This window comes from Charadrius vociferus, unplaced genomic scaffold, assembly GCF_000708025.1.
Source record: "Charadrius vociferus isolate BGI_N301 unplaced genomic scaffold, ASM70802v2 scaffold324, whole genome shotgun sequence".
Classification (NCBI taxonomy): domain Eukaryota; kingdom Metazoa; phylum Chordata; class Aves; order Charadriiformes; family Charadriidae; genus Charadrius; species Charadrius vociferus.
The window spans coordinates 4,716,681-4,734,466 of NW_009648041.1; the positions used below are offsets into that span (position 1 = coordinate 4,716,681).

Here is a 17,786-nt window from a genome sequence, read left to right on the forward strand (position 1 = left end):
AAGAGGCAGGCAAGTATTAAATTGCACAGTTTTAATTTTTTTTTAAAACCTGTGATACCGACCTTTAATGACAAGTGTCTGTAGAAGGGTCATACTCCACTGTACATCAAAACAATCCTCATAAAAGTGTTGGAAAACAGTAAGAATATGCCCAATAAGGTCCAGCACAGGAATAGTTATTTATCTTTAATAGTTTTCTTCTCAGTTATTTTGCAATGACATTTTAGTATTAAGATACTCTGAAAAGATGCATTGTATGCAATAACTTTATTAGGGTCAAATAGATATCACAATATAGATTCATCCACCGAGTAGCCATAAATTGGTTACAACAATCATAGAAGAGACTAAGCTGTTTTAAGCTAAGATGCTTTCAACATTACAGCTCATACAATAAGATTATATACTGATACACTTGATTTAGAAATGCAGATGATCAGTTTTGATTAGTGTATTGTGCTTCAGGCTTTCATTTGTGTCACTGTGTCCCATATGCTCTAGTGAGGAAGGGCTGAATTTCCCAGGGAGAAATCCCAACGGGCTGCAAGCCTGGCTCTGGCTATTTTAGGATGAGTTCCTCCGAGCCTGGGTTATTTGGTCAATCCAGTTACATTCTCCAGTAGCACCAAGCTAGCGCTCAGAGCAGCGACAGAACAGAGGGCTATCTAACAATCTTGAAACAGCACGGGTGGGAAGGTTTTCTTATTATAAGAGGGTATAAAGGAATATTTCTGCTTTGTAAGGTCACAACAATACATGCGGTTTTCATGTTTTGCTGTATTAAGCAACAGGGCATTTTCACGAGGTTTTATATACTGATATCTGCACCTCTGTTATCTTAGTTAAATAAATACCTTTGTAAACATATAACACAGTTACTTGGTCCTTATTTTCCACAGCTCACATTAAAAGATTCACAAAACATCCATAGAAATAGTGATTTATAGAATGAATACTTAGCTGAGTTAAATGGAATAAACATTGGTCAGGTACCATATATACTACTGAATGCCATTTCAAGGAAAAACATTTTAGTTACAAAGCATTCAGAACCCGGGTAAGCCATATATTCAACTCTGCAAAATATATAAAAGATGCATACTTCTTTTAAACATACATTTAACAAAATGTAGTGGCAGAAGTTGAGAAGTTCCATTTACACAGTCCAGACATTTGGTAGTATGAAACTGGTTATCCATGCACTAAGTTACGGATGACTTGGTTAACTGAAATAATAGTAAAATCTTCTGAAACGAAAAGGTATAACCGAAACAAATGCTCTGAAGAGTCACAGACAGGCAGTTTTGAAAATTTAGGTGCAATATTACATGCATGGATATACAGAATAACCTGTAGAAATAATAGTAAAACACTTCCGTTTTTCACCAAAATGCAGAAGGAAATTCAATTATATTATGCATATTAAATACTACAGACTCGAGGCTACAAAATGCTTCTACCATCTTAACACATACAAAACTACCATAAAGTTATCTCTACAGTACATACTACAACACCAACTCCAGGTCACCACCTGCGATGAGCACATCCCCTGTATCTGGCAAGTCAGGGAAAAAAAGGCCAACTCCAGCCCATCGGCCACCTCCCATCTGTCTCAGGAGGTAGGCTTAGATCTTCAATCGACACTAACCACCGTGTTGTAGTATTAATTTATGTAAAACCCTTAAAAATCTGGCGCCACTGAAACTTGAGACCTGTTAAACTCTCTACAGGTGAGGGATGCAAGAGCTCGTGCTGCGTGAACCCTAAATTTGATTAGCGAAGGAGGTCGGCCCGCTCTGGCCGTAGCTCTGGGACTGGCCGTATTCACCCACCTGGCCGTAGGAGCCCGGCTGGTTGTAGCCACCCGCCGGCCCGTAGCTGTCTTGGTTGTAGCCCCCTTGGTTGTAGCTGCTGGACTGCTTCTCCATGGTGTCCGGAGGGTGCCGCTGGCCCGAGGAATGCCAGCCCGTCTCCTTAAACACAAACCAAATGTTGCCTGCCCAGAGGATAAAGTTCAAGAAGCCAAAGACCTAGGTGGGGGAGAAGAGGAGCTCGTCACCCGGCAGCCGCGGTCTCACAGCCCAGCCTAACACTATGGACCCTGCACGCAGTCCATCCTTCTCCCAAAACCTGCTGGAAAATCTTTGTAGCTTTGGAGCAAATTCCCAAATTTGCCTCCCTTAGCTGTAGCTCACAAGGTGTCTGTTTTCCTTTTTGTTTCCAAAAAAAAATTTGAGGTTTTAGGCCAAAATATTTTTTTTGTTGTTTGAAAACATAATTTAGTTTAAAGAAACTGTGGAAAGACAAAATTTAAAAAAGAAAATATTTAAAAAGAGAGAAATTAATTGCTCTGCTGGCCTAAAGTAATTTTTTTTTTTTTTAAAACATTCTGAAGACCAATTTTACGTTGGTTTTTTGAGGATTTTTAAAGGATACTGTAAGGCACAAAACCTTTTCTTCCTACGGGAGTGCACAGACCCCTCTTCAAAAGCATCGCAGCAAGTACTTTAAAAGTGGACAGACCAAGCAATGCACTTGGACAGACACTTTGCTGCCTCCCTGCCCCAACCCCGCACGCTCATCCCGCTGCTGCCCCACGGCAGAGAGCTTTCCTGAGTCACGCTCCGCCTTTCCCCGCAGCAAGACTGTACTTCCAATTAAATCTTTTCAGCTAACTGGTTTACAGAAGCCCATTCAGGTCAATACATGGGTAAAAAAAAGAGATAAAAATACGTTTGCAAGGTAACGGTGAAAAGAAGTAATCAAAGTCACTTACAACCGAAGTGTTGAGGCTTGACATAACAGGGCTGCGAACAGGCAAGCATTTGTTGGACTGCTGTTTGCAGGCAGACATCAGTAATAGCACTTCGTCTGGGTCGGTTGCAATCTTTACATCTGACAGTCCTTTAGCCCAAGCAGATGAGCCCACTAGCCACAAGAATGAGAAGACCACTGTCACAATGAAATCCTAAAAGACAAATTAGTTAGAAGCATTATACTGGTGTGTCCATTGGGAAGAAAAAAAATATTAAAAATCACCAGAAAACCGAAAGCTTGCATCAGAGGAGAGAAAAAACAAGAGCTTGTTATTTCGTGGAAGGTTGTGATTACTGTCATCACCTACAGAGCTAATTTTCAGAAGCGCTTGATGTGCGTAACGGGGCAGAGCCCTTGGGCTGCCATTTGCACCTCCGATCCCAAGGCCAGATTCCCACAAGCGTGTGGCCGGTACCCAGGATGCTGACCTGCCTTGGAAATCTGGCTGCTCATGGCACCTGGCTGATGAATTGGGATCAATTAAAAAAATACAGATGCCTGGAAAGGAGCTGGGCCCTCCTGAGGGCTGGCTCCCACCCCGTCTACTCCTACAGACAGCCAGGGCGGCTTTCCGATAGGAAGTGTTTCCATCTGTGGCAGCATCTCAGGGAGAACCTGAAACTGGCTAATACTCAGCCACCAGATGAGGAGTTTTCTCACCAGCTACAGGTAAGGCCAAATGTCCCTGCTGCATGAGCCGTGCAGCCGCTCATCACCACGAGCGAACAAATCAACAGGGAGACTTGCCAAGCAGAGAGGCTCCTCAGCTCCTCTCTGTCCCGGTAAAGAGTTTGCTCCTAATTCCCATCCACGTGAAAAGAGGGGAGAAGGGGTGACGGTCCCTCCAGGATCCAGCACCTCCGAGCAGCTCCGCTCTGAACCACTCTGCTCACTTTTCCCTCGAAAGACTCTCAGGAGCACCCACAGGCATAAACTTCTCCTTATCTTAGCCAGAACAAGTGGCCAAGTGACACTGTTGTTGTGTGGGTTTTGGGGGAAAGGAGGGAGGAGGTGTGATTTTTCAAGCTTTCTTGTGTCTTGCTAAAACAGAAGAGCCTTTCTGCTGTCATATTTCATCCCATCTGTCAGCCCACAACAGATGGTAGAGGTGCCAAAGTCTAACATACCACTAACTGCATGGCTGCGTCTTGATAGCCCACCTCCCATGGGGGCTGCTTCCCCTTCCCCCTTACAAAGGAAAGGTGTACATGGAAGGAAGAGAAACGTTCGTTAAGAAGGCAGCGTTTCGGGTTGCTATCCAAAGAAATAAGTGATCCCTGGGAAACATCATTCTCCTCTTCCACAAGCGCACCTGACATTCGGGGAAGGAGCTCTCTGCGGGACCAGAGGGATGGAGGACACGAGCTTCTTCCACAATGGAAGACGCACCAGTCAATAAACCACCCACACAAGCGAGCCGTGAACAAAGGATTTCTCCACTCACGCAGATGGGATTAAATTAACTGTGCTTGGATGCCTTCCCAAAGGATACATCCTTCTCTTTTAACAGTGCCACAATTTGTTTTCCGCAGGCCTGTGTCTGCTGCCGAGCTTTGAGTTCCTCTGACCTCCCTTCATGCTGGCCACATGGGCACTCTTGAAGAGCGTGAAGCCCAGGAGCTGACAACTATCAACACCCAGAGATTCTGGGTAGGCAGAGGCATATAGCCCAGAGTAATTTTTCTTCTCAGGGAGATTTCCAGCAACAGAAATTATTGTATCTTATATGTCCTAGCAGTAACTGAATGAGAAATGGACTCCTAGAGCAACAGTTCAATTGCAAACATTTCCTAAAAATTCCAGCTGGTAGAAACACCAGACATTCACTGAGCTATGGATTATGGTGGGATATGCTCTTTATTTGCTGCAAGACCTGACACGTTATCTACCTGGATGCCAACCCTCGTATAGGTTCTGACTGACGCAATAGACGGGGACACACCGCAGTTTTGGGGAATACGTTTTTTAAATGACAAGCAATTCTCTTGCAATGCCACCCCACTGCTGGACTTTCCAAGCTAAATCACGCTCTGCAATCAGTACGTTGGTAATAACAATAAAATAAATGCATAACAGCAGGCAGAAATCTGAAGCAAACAGAGACAAATTGACCAAAACTAACACAATGTAGGAGCTTAAACTTGCTAAAAAGAGGGAAGTTTTAAAAGTGAGCAAAGTTCTTCAAGCGGGTGACAGCAGCAGGGGTTCAGACCTGCTGTTGAGCTCGCAGAGCTCACCACCCTGTGTTGGTGAGGCATTTACACAGCTCATGGCACTAATGACTGCAATCTGCACCAGTCCCTCACTCTAATTGCTAGTAGCTCATGTCTTGGGCTATAACGTACTGCTAGGAACATCCAAGAGCACTGTGCAGTTGAGGTCCTAATGGGACTAAGTGTTTCATGTTATTTCTCAGGCCTTGTCTTCTCCATCTCACCCCATCCTCCATCCTTCTGCTGATTTCCTCTGCTGCCCTGCACCAGGGTGTCCACACAAACCTAACCCTGCCCGATCCTGCCCTCTCTGCCACCAATTCCCCCATCTGAGAGCAGATCAGAGCCTTGGGGAAAGGGTCCCTGCTCCTGGGGGGCTCGGATCAGCATCCACAGCCCCTTTTATAAAGGAACTCCCGAAAACTGTGAAGTCTGGCTGGCTGCAAGAAACACATGCAGCCAGAAGGGAAAGATCACACAGCAGGACTTGGGGAAGAAGCCATCCAGCCCCTCCGATGGCTGGAGGACATGACTGCTACCAGAAACAAGTTACAAGACCAACAGCTTGTCAAGAAGACAGGACAGAAAGGCTAACGAACCACAGGGAATTGTCCAGCGGGTGCTCTCACCAAGGCTACATGGCCGGACTCAGGCTCTTGGAGGATTTGTTCCATCTCCTCTGCACTGTGCAAGGAGCAAAATCTACGACTAGAGCATACTTGCATCTTCCTATTTATTTTGAATCTCTGCTAACCTTCAGCTTTGGCTGGAACTTGAACCTCTCTTGTTTTCAAGTGGGTTTGGATTTCTGGCTGAACATTTTCACAGCTCTGGGTGGAACAGAGTTACAAGATAATGACATGCTGAAAATAAAAGTGAATTTCAAGCTAAGCTGTTCTGTGGCTTAATGTCTATCTGGGGAATTTCTCCTTGGTAATTAAAGCCAGAGTGTCTGCATACTAAAACAAATCTTGCATTTGAATGTTTAATATCCCCATAGCATGGGTGATTTTTTTTTTTTCCTTTGGAACAAAGTAATTTTTGTAGTTGCTCTCTTGAAATGGTATCTACAGATCTCTTCAGTGTGTATTGTTGTATGGTTGCACTACACTCCTAATTGCAAAGTTTCTTTCTCAGATCTCAGCTGAGATACTTTGGTCTGCCTACAGGTGCCTTTGGGATGGAGGCAAAATAGGAACATGTAGGAGAAAGCAGAAAACAAGATTTAAAATATGCTGAATATCCAAGGAGGGAGTTTTTAAGAGCCTGAAGTATGTGTAACAAAAAAAAAAAAAGAAAGAAAAAAGAAAATTCTTGCTGCCTTTTTCAAGTTGAAACTTGCTGTTACTGAGTTTGCCAAAAATGCCTGCTTGATATACATTATATGTTCTAGAATAGAACTGCAAATGCCTTTTCTTTTCATGGTAACTGAAACATTTCTCCTTGCTATCAAGCTACTGCCTTTTGCAAAACACCCGTCTTCAGAGGGGGCAGCCGCTTAAGTCTCCCGAGCGCAGTTTCGGATCCCACGGTGCCCAGCACAATCTCACCCAGCCAAAAGCATCTGCAGAAGCTGCTTCTTGGCTTGGAAAGGGGATGCATTTTGCCTGCTCTGAGCTGGTTGGTGGCTTCAGCAACCCCCGGAGCGCTGTGACACACGTATCCCCACGCGCTCTCTGTGCCCTACTCTCCCTCCCGGCCAGCGTTGTCCAAGTTTGGCATGATGGTCCTGGGCAAATCCTCAGCTCCGGCCTGGCCGGAGGGCACCTGGCATCCCTGCTACCCTCAAGCTCCCTCCTCCCTCCCTGAACCGCAGCTGCCGGCCCCTTAACTGGCTTCTCCACAAGTGTTTCCATCCACTAACGCTCATACTACAGAACCTTTCACTTGACAAAACCCTCTTGTACATTTACAGCCTACACGGGAGCAACTCCTCGAACGCTGAAGCCTATAAACCCTCCCAGCCAGCGCCTGTCGAGCCCAGCGGCACTGCCACCAGGTTTCAGGCACAGCCACGTGGGAGCAGAGGGAGATTTCCTTACCCCAGGAGGGGCAAACCGCTCAGAGGATTTGCTTTCTCAGTCACAACTGACCGAAAAATTCAAGAACCACCCCAGCGAGAGCCATAGCCCCGGCCCGGGAAAGTGGCCAACAACAGGTCACTGCGGGCACCAAACACCTTCCTATGGTGGCATTTTAGCTCTTTTTTGGTTTGAACAAGGTCCCACCCCACGTTTTCTGCCGAAAGAACCTTTAGAAGAATTACACGCTTCTTGCAACAGCGCATGGCCTTGTGAGCTTGCTTCTGGCAGGGATGTGCAGAGCCCTCCGGGAGGCACCACCGTGTACAGCAAGGTCACTGTGGCTTGTGTTTCAAAAAGGAGATGACAAAAGCAGGCTGCAACGGCTCTTTGAAATGCAAAGAATTACTCAGGTTATTCAGAATTTCATTTTTTAACTGCAAAGGCTTCAGTCTTTGTTTTTACAGATAGCTCTTTATTGTTTTCATATTTATTTTCTAGAAAACCGGACAAAAGGGAGAAAATAAAACATGTTTAATCAAAGACATCCCTAAAGAGCAGACTAGGAGTGTACTTAAACTCACTTGGTCCGCAACATATGTAAAGAACCAAATGCCTTTCTGCTTAATGTGATTATTCACAGGACTCCAGATGCAAAGGAAAGATCTCCTCTTCTTACATATAAGCATCTTTATGCACTGTAAGAACAAGATTATCAAGTAATCACTATAAAAATGAAATATCTCTTTTCAGGGCTATGTCAGTCACTTTTCTTGGCCAAATCATTTTATGCTTTTATATTAATTGATTGGAATACTAGTAAAGTGATCTTCATTTATACATAACCCATGTGATTTTTTCGTGTACTGTAACTTCCCAAAGACAAACCTGAAGGCAGAGACAGAGTTACCAGAGCGTGGGTTTTAAATGAAGTACATATGGGGTATAGAAACCATAGAAAAAGAAATAAGAAGTCCGAGTGATGGCTACTGATACATATTGATCACGACTATTCTTTCCTTTATTTTCCCACTCCAGAGACAGATGGAAGCATCTACCCCTGATCCCCTAAAACTTCTGCACAGGACTAACTGCTGGGTCGGTTACTCTCTGCTTGCAAGCAGCTGCCAACATATAGATCAGAAACAGGGCATCAAGACAGAGGCGCACAGGGTGGTAGTCCCAGGGTGCAGCTCCTCGCTGCTCTCACTGCGAACCAGCAATGCCTCCCCAGCGTACATGGTGGAAATCAGCTTAGGTTAGGCTTAGAGATGCAGATATACTGAGAACGGGTGAGATTTTGTACATCGGGTTCATTAATCCCCAATTAATTTCTTTAAAATGTTTCTGGCTCTTGAGCACTAATCAGTCATTTGAGAATCTGGCTTGCACGTGTTGTAACCGCGGCGGGAAGCCCCCAGCTCCCCCCGCTGCACGCGTGCACGGGGCGAGAGTTTGCAACGAAATGAAAGTCTCAGCTGCGGTTTGCAGAGCTCAGAAACACACCACACATATCTATTAGGTGTTTAATCCCCGGTGAACTCCTCCTTGTTCCTCTAGGAATTGGGAATCCAAGGTCCTCTCTCAGGTTCATCTCTCTAGTATGAACCCCCCTCCCCCCCAAAACGATCTCTCCATGGCAAGCGGAGGGTGCAGGCAGCAAGGGCTCGCTGCTGACAGCCCTGCGCGAAGGTGTGACTCCCACCACCATCGCAGACCAGTAAAACAACCGGAACCCTGTGTGACCAAAAGGAAGATTTTTATCCACAAAACCTGACAGGCAACGTTAGCAACAGGCATGGCTCACGGCACAGCAAATACAACACGCCGGTGCCATCCAAACAGCCGCGGAAGGAGTTAACAGCTTCTCCTGCTGGAAATATTTCCTTGCCATGATATCTCACTTCACACTGAACGTTAAAATATTTTACCACAGTTAAAGTGATGCTTCGCTGAGATCTCAGCGCACGCAGTTGGGTTTCCCTATATTTGTATAAACAAGGTAAACTTGAAACATTTGTGACTGAAATTTTCTCTGCAACTTTCCTTTTGACTTAGGGGTCATTAAAATCTTTATAATTTTAAATTCTGCGTCCGGTCGGGCCACTGCAAGTTGGTGATACATTGATGGTGCTCTGACTGCCTGTGCAAGGGTTTTGGGGGGGAAAAAAAAAAAAAAAATTCAAGTGAAAGTTCCCCCCCCCCTCCACTTGTCCTGTCATATTCCTTTTTCAGATCCTGAAAATTTGTCAGGAGGAAAGGCAGCCAGCTCTGAGAGGGTGCTGCTTAAAGGCAGATGTCATCCCAGACTGAGCAAATATCAAGCCAAGAGGAAGTACAAGGCTTAAAATGGGAATGGTTTTAAATGTGAGATTGTGATCAGGCACTGCAGCAGAAGCAAGGACAGATGAAACTATCATCTTCTAACTCTTGACTTAAAAAGCAAAGAACTGGTAGTCTGGAGACAGTGCCTGACGCACAGCGAGGAGGCTGGAGCGAGGACTGCCCTGCCACCCGCACCCACACGTGCTGCGTGACTGCTGGCTGGGCTCAGGCCGGCACAAAGCACCCCAGATTTCTGCAGCACTTTTCTTTGGGAGGAACCATCTCAGGGATGAGACATACTCACACATCTGAACTGATATATGCGTAATCTTGCTGGGTACATCAGCTCAGTGTGGCATCTGCCCGGAGCTGGAGGATGCACCGCCTGCCTCGTGTGCACAACGCGTTACATCCCTTAGGTGAATCCTGCAGCCGTGGGAAGGCTGTTTGCACTCAGTTTCCCTTGACCCTTGAATTCCTCCTGCTTGCTTGCCCTCTGCCTGGGGCTCTGCACTTTCCCTGCATCTCCACTGCTACAGTAGGACTCACACCCTGTCCCATTCGGGCTGTGATGCTGCAATCATTGTACTGGGCATAGACCAGCAGCGACATGGTACAAAAAAGGGTCATTTTTTCTAAAAATACCCAACACAATGGAGCTGGCAGTGCAGAGGAGATGCTGGAGCAGGATGTGGCCGGGGCAGGCATAAGCTGAGCATAACCCTAAGCCACTTCCCAACACCACTCACCAGCAGGAGCTGCTTTTGCTGTAGGACACGCAGAAGCGTCTTTATATTCTGAACAAATAAGGTCATTTAGGCTTTGTTTAAAGACTGGGAAATTGCAAACAGCCGCTTTGGTAACAGACATCGGTTAAATTTAACCTGTAGATTCAATTACAATCCATTACGCAGAACAAATTAAATCAATGCCACGTTAATGCCACGGTGGATTGCACCGTGCATCCTGTAACAAACACGACTTCAGTGGGTGTATCAGGAAAGTCCTGGACAATGGCAAATGGCCACATTGCAATCTGACATACTACTATCATTTTTTCCTCTTTCCTTTTTCTATAGCTACACAGGATAATGTAGTTGGTCAGAAGAAAGAGTTATTTTCCACAAGAAAATTAAAATGGCAGATCGCTGCAACTAATCCTTTGATAAGACAGTTTGAAATGAGATATTACTTGATATCAACTGAATCAAGCAGAAGCAAGGCGCTTTATTTATTGTTTCTATAGGGACCCCTTTATCTTGCCTGTTTTACCTCTCATCTGTGAAGGTTTCCCCTTCTTTCCTCGCCGTTTTCTAGGGAGAAAGGAAAGGTCCCAACAACCCCCAAAGAAAGATGATTCGTTTCCTTTGATGTGGAATGAGAATTTTCCCTTCTGTAACAATTCATCAGTTTTGAATTATGCAGACTGAAATAAAACAACTCACATCTCCTTGCAGCAGGAAAATCTTTCCCTCAAAACCCCATGATGCTAAGATTACCTTCCTACAGCTTAATCTTTTGCTTACTGTTACTGTAGTTATTTTCTTTAACAGGTACAGCCTTTCCGCGCTGCCGATTTATTTTCCTTTCTATTATATTCTTCTGATGGATTTCAGTCATTTAAGGCACAAGTCAGCCAAACGTCTGGTTTCTGTCAATCATAAAGTTTAGCTTTTTCTTAAAGCTAGAACTTATGTTGGTCCTCACTAAACTCCCACCGCCTTCCCTTTGAATTGCTCCTCGCACCGAGACGACAGAGAAATATCTCCTCTCCTTTAGTGCAACCTTATCCTTGCAGTCATGGAGGAGAGGGTTGCCCCTGGAGGGGAGAGTGAGAGGTGACCCTACAGCCCGCAGATGCAGAGACCTGACCCAGCCAAGGGGTGTATCCCAGAGCACTAACAGGTGATGGACACCTAGAACAAAATAGCTCTCACTGGCTTTACAGTCTTGATTTAAAAGAAAACAAATGCACAGCAGCATATTTGTGTTTTTTTTTAATCACAAGCCTTCAGGAATCAGTAAAAAGAAAAATAAAGGCACGAACAGGCACAGCTTGATAAGAGCACAGAATGATAACTGGAAAGTGAGGAGCCTCATAAACCAGTGGAAACACAAATGTGCTGGGAGCTCAGGGTTATACTGGAAAACCAGCCACATAAATCTCCAAAGCAAAATAATTTGGCTAAACCCAGCAGTAATTAGCAATAAGCAATCTCCCTGGCTGGGCTTTGGTCAGGGGCATGGTTTCATTTGTCTGCTAGGATGACGCCCAAGACCTCCTTTTCTCTCTTTTCCCCACTGATGAAGCTCTGCTGTGACAGACATATGTCTCAGCCCCCAATCCTGCAATCACCCAGCTACACGTTCACTATTTGGGCAAACATCATCATCGCAGGCAGCGGGACAGAAGCGGGGAATCCCACAATGCTTTGGGCATTGGGCCACTTGGGTCTCCCAGACCACGCCACAGCCACGACCACCAAAAAAAGCAAGAGATTAAGACCTACACCTGAAAATGCTGCAAATGCACACTTACAATTAGAGGGCCTCTGTTGTTTTCACGGTACTTGTTCTGGAAAAAGATATAAACCACGGTGGCAGCCAGCGAGTAGAGGAAGGCGAAGACTGCAATGGTGACGAAGAACTCCGCCGAAGAGGAGAAGTCCCCTATCAAGGAGAGCTTTTCTCGGCGCTTGCCTTCACAAGTGGGAGCATCGAAATTCACTTGATGCAACCTGGAAAACATCCCAAAGAGCAACAGGTGAAGTGTAGAAAAAGGGAACTGTTACCTGAATAAAGATATAAATGCATTTGCTCTGTCTCCCTGTCTCATTCCTGATGCACGTTTGATCCCCTGCTTGAATAACCAGCCCTATAAGTAGTTTCCTGGGCTGTGCTCTTCAGAGCTGCTTGTACACATGAGGTTACTTCCATGTGAGCATCTAGGTAACGCTGAGGACCTGAACACATCTTGTAATCAATCTCAGAGAAAAGTTGATGTTCCAATGGTTTGGCACAACCTCCCCCCTTCCTCGCTGGGGTTTTGCCATGGCAACAACTGAAAAAGGATAACATGAGAAAATTTGATTCTCAAATCCTTACAATCAAGGCAGCAGAAAACAGGTCTTATCCTTTATATGAAGGCCGTGGGATACCTGTATTTGGAACCTCACAACTTCCCTATGGAAAATAGCTTAGTGCACAGCTACCTGTGGCTGTTAGCTATACAGTGCCTTTGCAATAAAAGCTTTTAAAAACCAAGCTGCAGCAGAAATACACAACTTGGGTGAAAGAACCAGTCCACATGCCCTGGTTTCAGCAGTCAAAGCCCTCACCTTGTACTCATTCACTGTCTGCAATCAGCAACTGAGCTAATAGACTTGTGGTTGTGTCTGGCAGCTCCTGCCAGACCTTTCGTTGCTCTAATAATTTTAATTTCTGATTCAGAAAGAGAAAGGGGATTCTTGGAGGGGTTACTTTGGCTGATCCTGTTGCATGGCGCAGATTAGCATCAGTGGGAACGTGGGGCCCGATAAGGGATCATGCTGTTCTGCTCTGCACAGGGAGAGCGGAGGGGACGAAGCCAGCGGCAAGTTAACAGCAGCAATTAAAGAAGTTATGATCTGGTGCAGAGAAAGGATGAGGCCTTCTGGGAGACATTCCTCTGCTCAAGGGCAATTAATGCACGCAACAGCAAGCCAACGGTGGCAGCAGCCGTGAATATATGACTAAATAAAAAGTTAGGTCCCCAGAGGAAAACAAAGTGCCCACAGTAGACATCACAGAAGATGGATTAATGGACGTCGGAGGACTGCATGACTTTTCGCTTTTCCTGGTCCAAACTAAATGTACCCGAACGTGTCGGCAGAACCTTTTCATCAGCAGTTGATGCCTAACACCAGTTATTTGCCTCAGGCATTTTCTTCCCTGAGCTTCTGTCGCTATAGTAGTGGTGGGATGAAAACAAGAAAGGCGTCTGCCTAGACTGCAGAGATGAGCAGCGGCTGACTCGCCTCCCCTACGTGCGCACAGCAAAGTCTGATGAAAACTGAACACAAGAGAGAGACTCTAATGCTCATGATCAGACAGTTTCCTGCCTTGGTTTCAAAGCTTCCTGGCATCGGTGCACAGACACTTTTCGTCAGGGCTTATTGTTCTTTTCTAAAGTGGTGGGGGGAAAAGGGGAAAGATTTCCTAGTGCCTGTCATGCCAATTCTGCAGCCTGGAGAGAAAGTGGCTTTGTTTTATCCATCGCTAGGATTACAGAAAGATTTGAAATGCAGGATTTGCATGGTCAGGAAAGACAGCTTCCTCTGCTTTCCTCCTGCACAGCTGCTTGGGCGCTGTATTGACACAACAAAACTGGGAACCCTGTTCAAACCCCCTTGAGAACAGTGGCAGTCTCTGTGGATCAGGAAGAAACTTGACTCCACGCCTCCATCCCCTGGGGAATGCGATGTTGTGCAGCCAGAGACTGTGCCCACTGCCCTCCTCAGGTCCTCCCTTCAGGGCTTGGGGCTGGGTTCAAAAGAAAACAAGGCAATTCGGTATGCATTTTATCATGTAAAACACATCTTTAGGTTGTTTGGGGTTTTTTTTTTCCCTCCCCTGAGGTCCTGAAATAGCACACCGGGCAACAACAGTGTTGCAAGTAGCAGTTCAAACTCCTGCACGTACCAAAGATGAAATAACTTAAGGAATGTTTCTATGAAGATTTAGACTGGGCATTGCTGCTCACCCCCTGCGCTCGGACTGGCCTCAGTCACCACAGCCCCATCCACTCTGACCACCACCCGCCTTTCTGAAACATGGTAAAGTAACTGAGACCACTCTCCTTTTCAATTCCAGGTTTTCCTCACTGCACCTTAGCTCTGAATCATGATAACCCAGAAAAAAAAAAAAAGTTAATATATTAACATCTCACTCTTATCTTCCCAGCAGTGCTTTTGTGGCCAAGCATGTCAGTGATACCAGATCACAGAAGCCTTCTTCCATCAAGTTATTTTTATTCACTTGCTCTTCTTTTCAGATTTCCCTAGCCTCTGAGAGGATGTGCAGTAATTGGTGCCTCTTGTGGCCACCTCACCTATGCCCAAACAACCCAGGTCTCAGTTGTGCAGAGGACCCCAAAATAGACCATGACTCAGACATGGGAAGAAGAGACCGTGGCAGGGAGGAGAGGTGAGCGAGCCAAGCCCTGGGGTGGTTAGGGTGGATGCTGACTTCGCAAGACGCATTTGAAAAGTTTCTTTAAAGCAGGGGAGGATCAGTGACAGAAAATCCAGTCTTACTAATCGAAACCTCTTTGATCTGGAATGCTATCTTGGAGAGAAAGCTCTGATTTTTCCACCGATGTTCCTGAGTCAGTCTTTCTGGGGGCAGGATGGCTGGGTGATGACTCACAAAAAATTAATTGCCTCTACCTCTGCCTCCCACTTTTGATGTAATTCTACCTGTTTTGCTCTTGCTTCCTCTGACTTATTCTTCTTTCATCTTCTCTTATCTCGCATTCTTTACACCCCACCTTTTCCTTCAAGTCATCCTTGGCCGGTGTGTTCCTTCTGCTGCTTTTCTACCTCTGGCACCACCCCTGCATTTCACCTTTGCCTCCCCATTTCCTAAACAAAATCTGGAGCCCCAAGAGTGACCCTTTGCAATCACGCCCTTTGCACTTTGTTACTATCTGAGCAATACTGTTGGGCTGCATTAGCAGAAGCGATTTTCACTGATTGATGGATGATGCAAGTAAAGAACACTTCAGTAATAAGTTCATTTAATTAGGGGAAAAAAGTAATGAAAAACCTTTCCCCCTTAAGTTCCTCCAAAAATGAGCTGGTCAGTGCTTTTTGCCTTGTATTGCACCGAGTATTGTTATTAATTCAGAAATAAAGCTGATGACTCAGGAATGTGACCTTGCACCCCACACTCAGCAGAGCAGCGCTAAGGTCGTCCTCGCTGCTCATCGCTACTGACATCGTCCCCTTCGCCTGCTGGGTCTGTTTGCTAACAACAGCCGCCATTGCCAAGCCATCCAGGGCTGAATTCCCTCAAATTCACTTGAATCTGAAGCAAGTCCACCAAAGGCAGTAAGTTTCACTGATGAAGTCACAGTAATTAAGGGCTTCTGAGGTTTCTTCTACCATTTGGCAAACTTTCCCTTGCTGCGGGAAATATGATGACAGGACAGCTGTATTGTCTAGCTTGACGAGATCAAAAGAGGGCAGGAATGTTTTACAGTGGAAAAAAAAAAGATTTTTACATTGCTCCACAATAGCAAAGAGCAGTTACATTTTCAGACACTAATTACCCCTGCTCTGAAAACAATACATGAAGCCAGACATGCCGAACAAAGCTACAGCTGTTACATGTGCGTGGGGGAGCAGAAGCTGTGCTCTCTCCATGTGAATGTGAAGTTGCCTTTCTATCCTCAAGTTCTTTAGTATAATATTCAAGTCACAACTTGCTTTTCATTATAGCCCCTCCTTTTTTCAAGCAGCCCAGTCCACCTGAGGATCCTTGAGCACAATCCGGTCAGAACCAACCGCCTCTAAGACCCATCTTGTCCCATGTCCTGCTCTCCCAGCAGACACATAAGAACTCAAGCAGGAGACCGTGCACCAAGTGATCTAATCTAGTCTGACTCAGGAAACCTCCCCCTTTAACATTGCACATAAGGCTTAGACTTTAAACCAACACAACATGCAATTACGGCACGTATGCACTCAAGTATTATTGATGAACTGGCACAGATTTCCTCTCCTGGGCTTTGATCAGTACCTGGATTAATAAATAACAGATAAAGCTCTGCCTCCAAAAATTCTCAATGGGAGTTACTGTTTCTCCATTCCTTTACTAGGACGTGGGGGAAAACAGGCCAAAAGAAAAAAAAAAAAAAAGCTATCTGTTTTGGCAGGTTGTCCTATTTTCTGAAAATAGCATCTTGTAGTCCACCCCCCAACCCGTCTACAACATGCTTGAGCAAAATCTGCAACACCCACACACGTGCTTGCAAAAATGCGAAGATCCATTATCCTTTCATTGGGCTTTATTTCCCCCTCACTTGTTTCTGGTAGTCAAGCTGTCAGTTGTATTTACCGTCTGCAAAGCAATGAGAGAAACACACTACTGAAAATTAGTTGCTGCAGGTAGCGCTTATGGAGGAATTTGTTGTGAAATGTTTATCTTGGCTGATAATCTCCAAAACAAGGGAAAAAAAAAAAAAAAAAAATTTAAAAAAAAAAAATGGAAAACATGAAATACACAAGGTTTGTGAAATGTTTATCTGGCTGATAAACTCCCAAAACAAGGGGAAAAAAAAAAAAAAGAAATTTCAAAATACAATAGTGAAATACTGAAATGCACAGGGTCCCTTAGCGAGTCAAACTGCTCTGGCAAGCCCCAGTAACGGGACAGGGGGCTTCACCTTTCTTTCTCTGGGATGCAAAGTAGAGGTATTTCTTTTAGTTTGCCCTGGAAACACGGAGGCTCCCTCATTTCAGAGGACTGTGCCGATGTTCTTTTGCACAAGTGCCTCCAGCCAGCCAGTCCCTGCGCAAATGCCCCTTCTCAAGGTTCCGAATATGGATTTTTCCGTAGGTTTAGTGGAAGAACACTAATAAATGAGAGCCTTTGCTCTCACAGCAGAGCTCATCATTCCCGTAAGACTTCCCTAGAGATATTACCTGCATGAAGAAAAATACTTTAAAAGTGACCTTTAATACTCAAGTGAAAGCATAAACCTGCCTGAGAAGGAAAGGTCTTTTCTTTAATGAAATTGAGGTCCATTGACTCTTCACAGCCTGTTCTCCAGGAGGAAGCAACGCACACAGTGCTTCTCACTGCAAAGAACATTTTCCCCAGTGCTGGGTGGATATCCCTGCATGTTCGGTGCTAAATCTTGCCTATCGAAAGGCTGCCCACACAGCACGGAACAGGCTTCCTTCCAGCCCTGGGGAGGGTGGACAGAGCTGAGCTCTGCAGTTTTCTCCTCCTCCCCCCAGATCCGCTCTCCGACAACAGACTGCTGAGGGGGAAAACCCGGCAGCGATGAAGCCATGCTACAAGCTCTCATACACACTGTGAACTCTCGCAGAGGCAGCCACCGCTAAGCAGTTGCCCTCAGTCCATATTTTTTTGCCAATTATAACCATTATCCAGTAATTCCCATAGGATCTGAATCTTTGCACCCAGGCACCCTGGAGCTCGGTCTCTTTTTGAGGCAGTCAGCCTGTTAATATCACATTTGAATTGCTAGAAATCATTAATGCTGAAGCCCTCTCCAGCCCTTCAAAGTGAAATAGCTGAAATGTCCCTAGAGCCGTGGGCAGCCGTGGGGATGCAATGGGACGCTCAGCCCAGCAGGAGGACAGCAGGTACCACGGAGGCGACTGCTCCATGGCCCTTT

At 45.5% G+C, this 17,786-nt stretch overlaps 1 protein-coding gene across 1 annotated transcript in view; it reads right to left on the reverse strand.

The window, feature by feature from the left end:
* Positions 1-250: 250 nt before the first annotated feature.
* The window catches only part of SYNPR (synaptoporin), a 44,465-nt gene continuing 26,929 nt past the window's right edge, over positions 251-17,786 (reverse strand). Inside the window, exons 3-5 of the mRNA XM_009883607.1 lie at positions 11,919-12,117; positions 2,780-2,971; positions 251-2,033 (exon numbers count right to left, since the gene is read on the reverse strand). Of these exons, the coding sequence (XP_009881909.1) occupies positions 1,767-2,033; positions 2,780-2,971; positions 11,919-12,117 (658 nt within the window). The 3' untranslated portion in view covers positions 251-1,766. The remainder of the gene's footprint in view (positions 2,034-2,779; positions 2,972-11,918; positions 12,118-17,786) is intronic.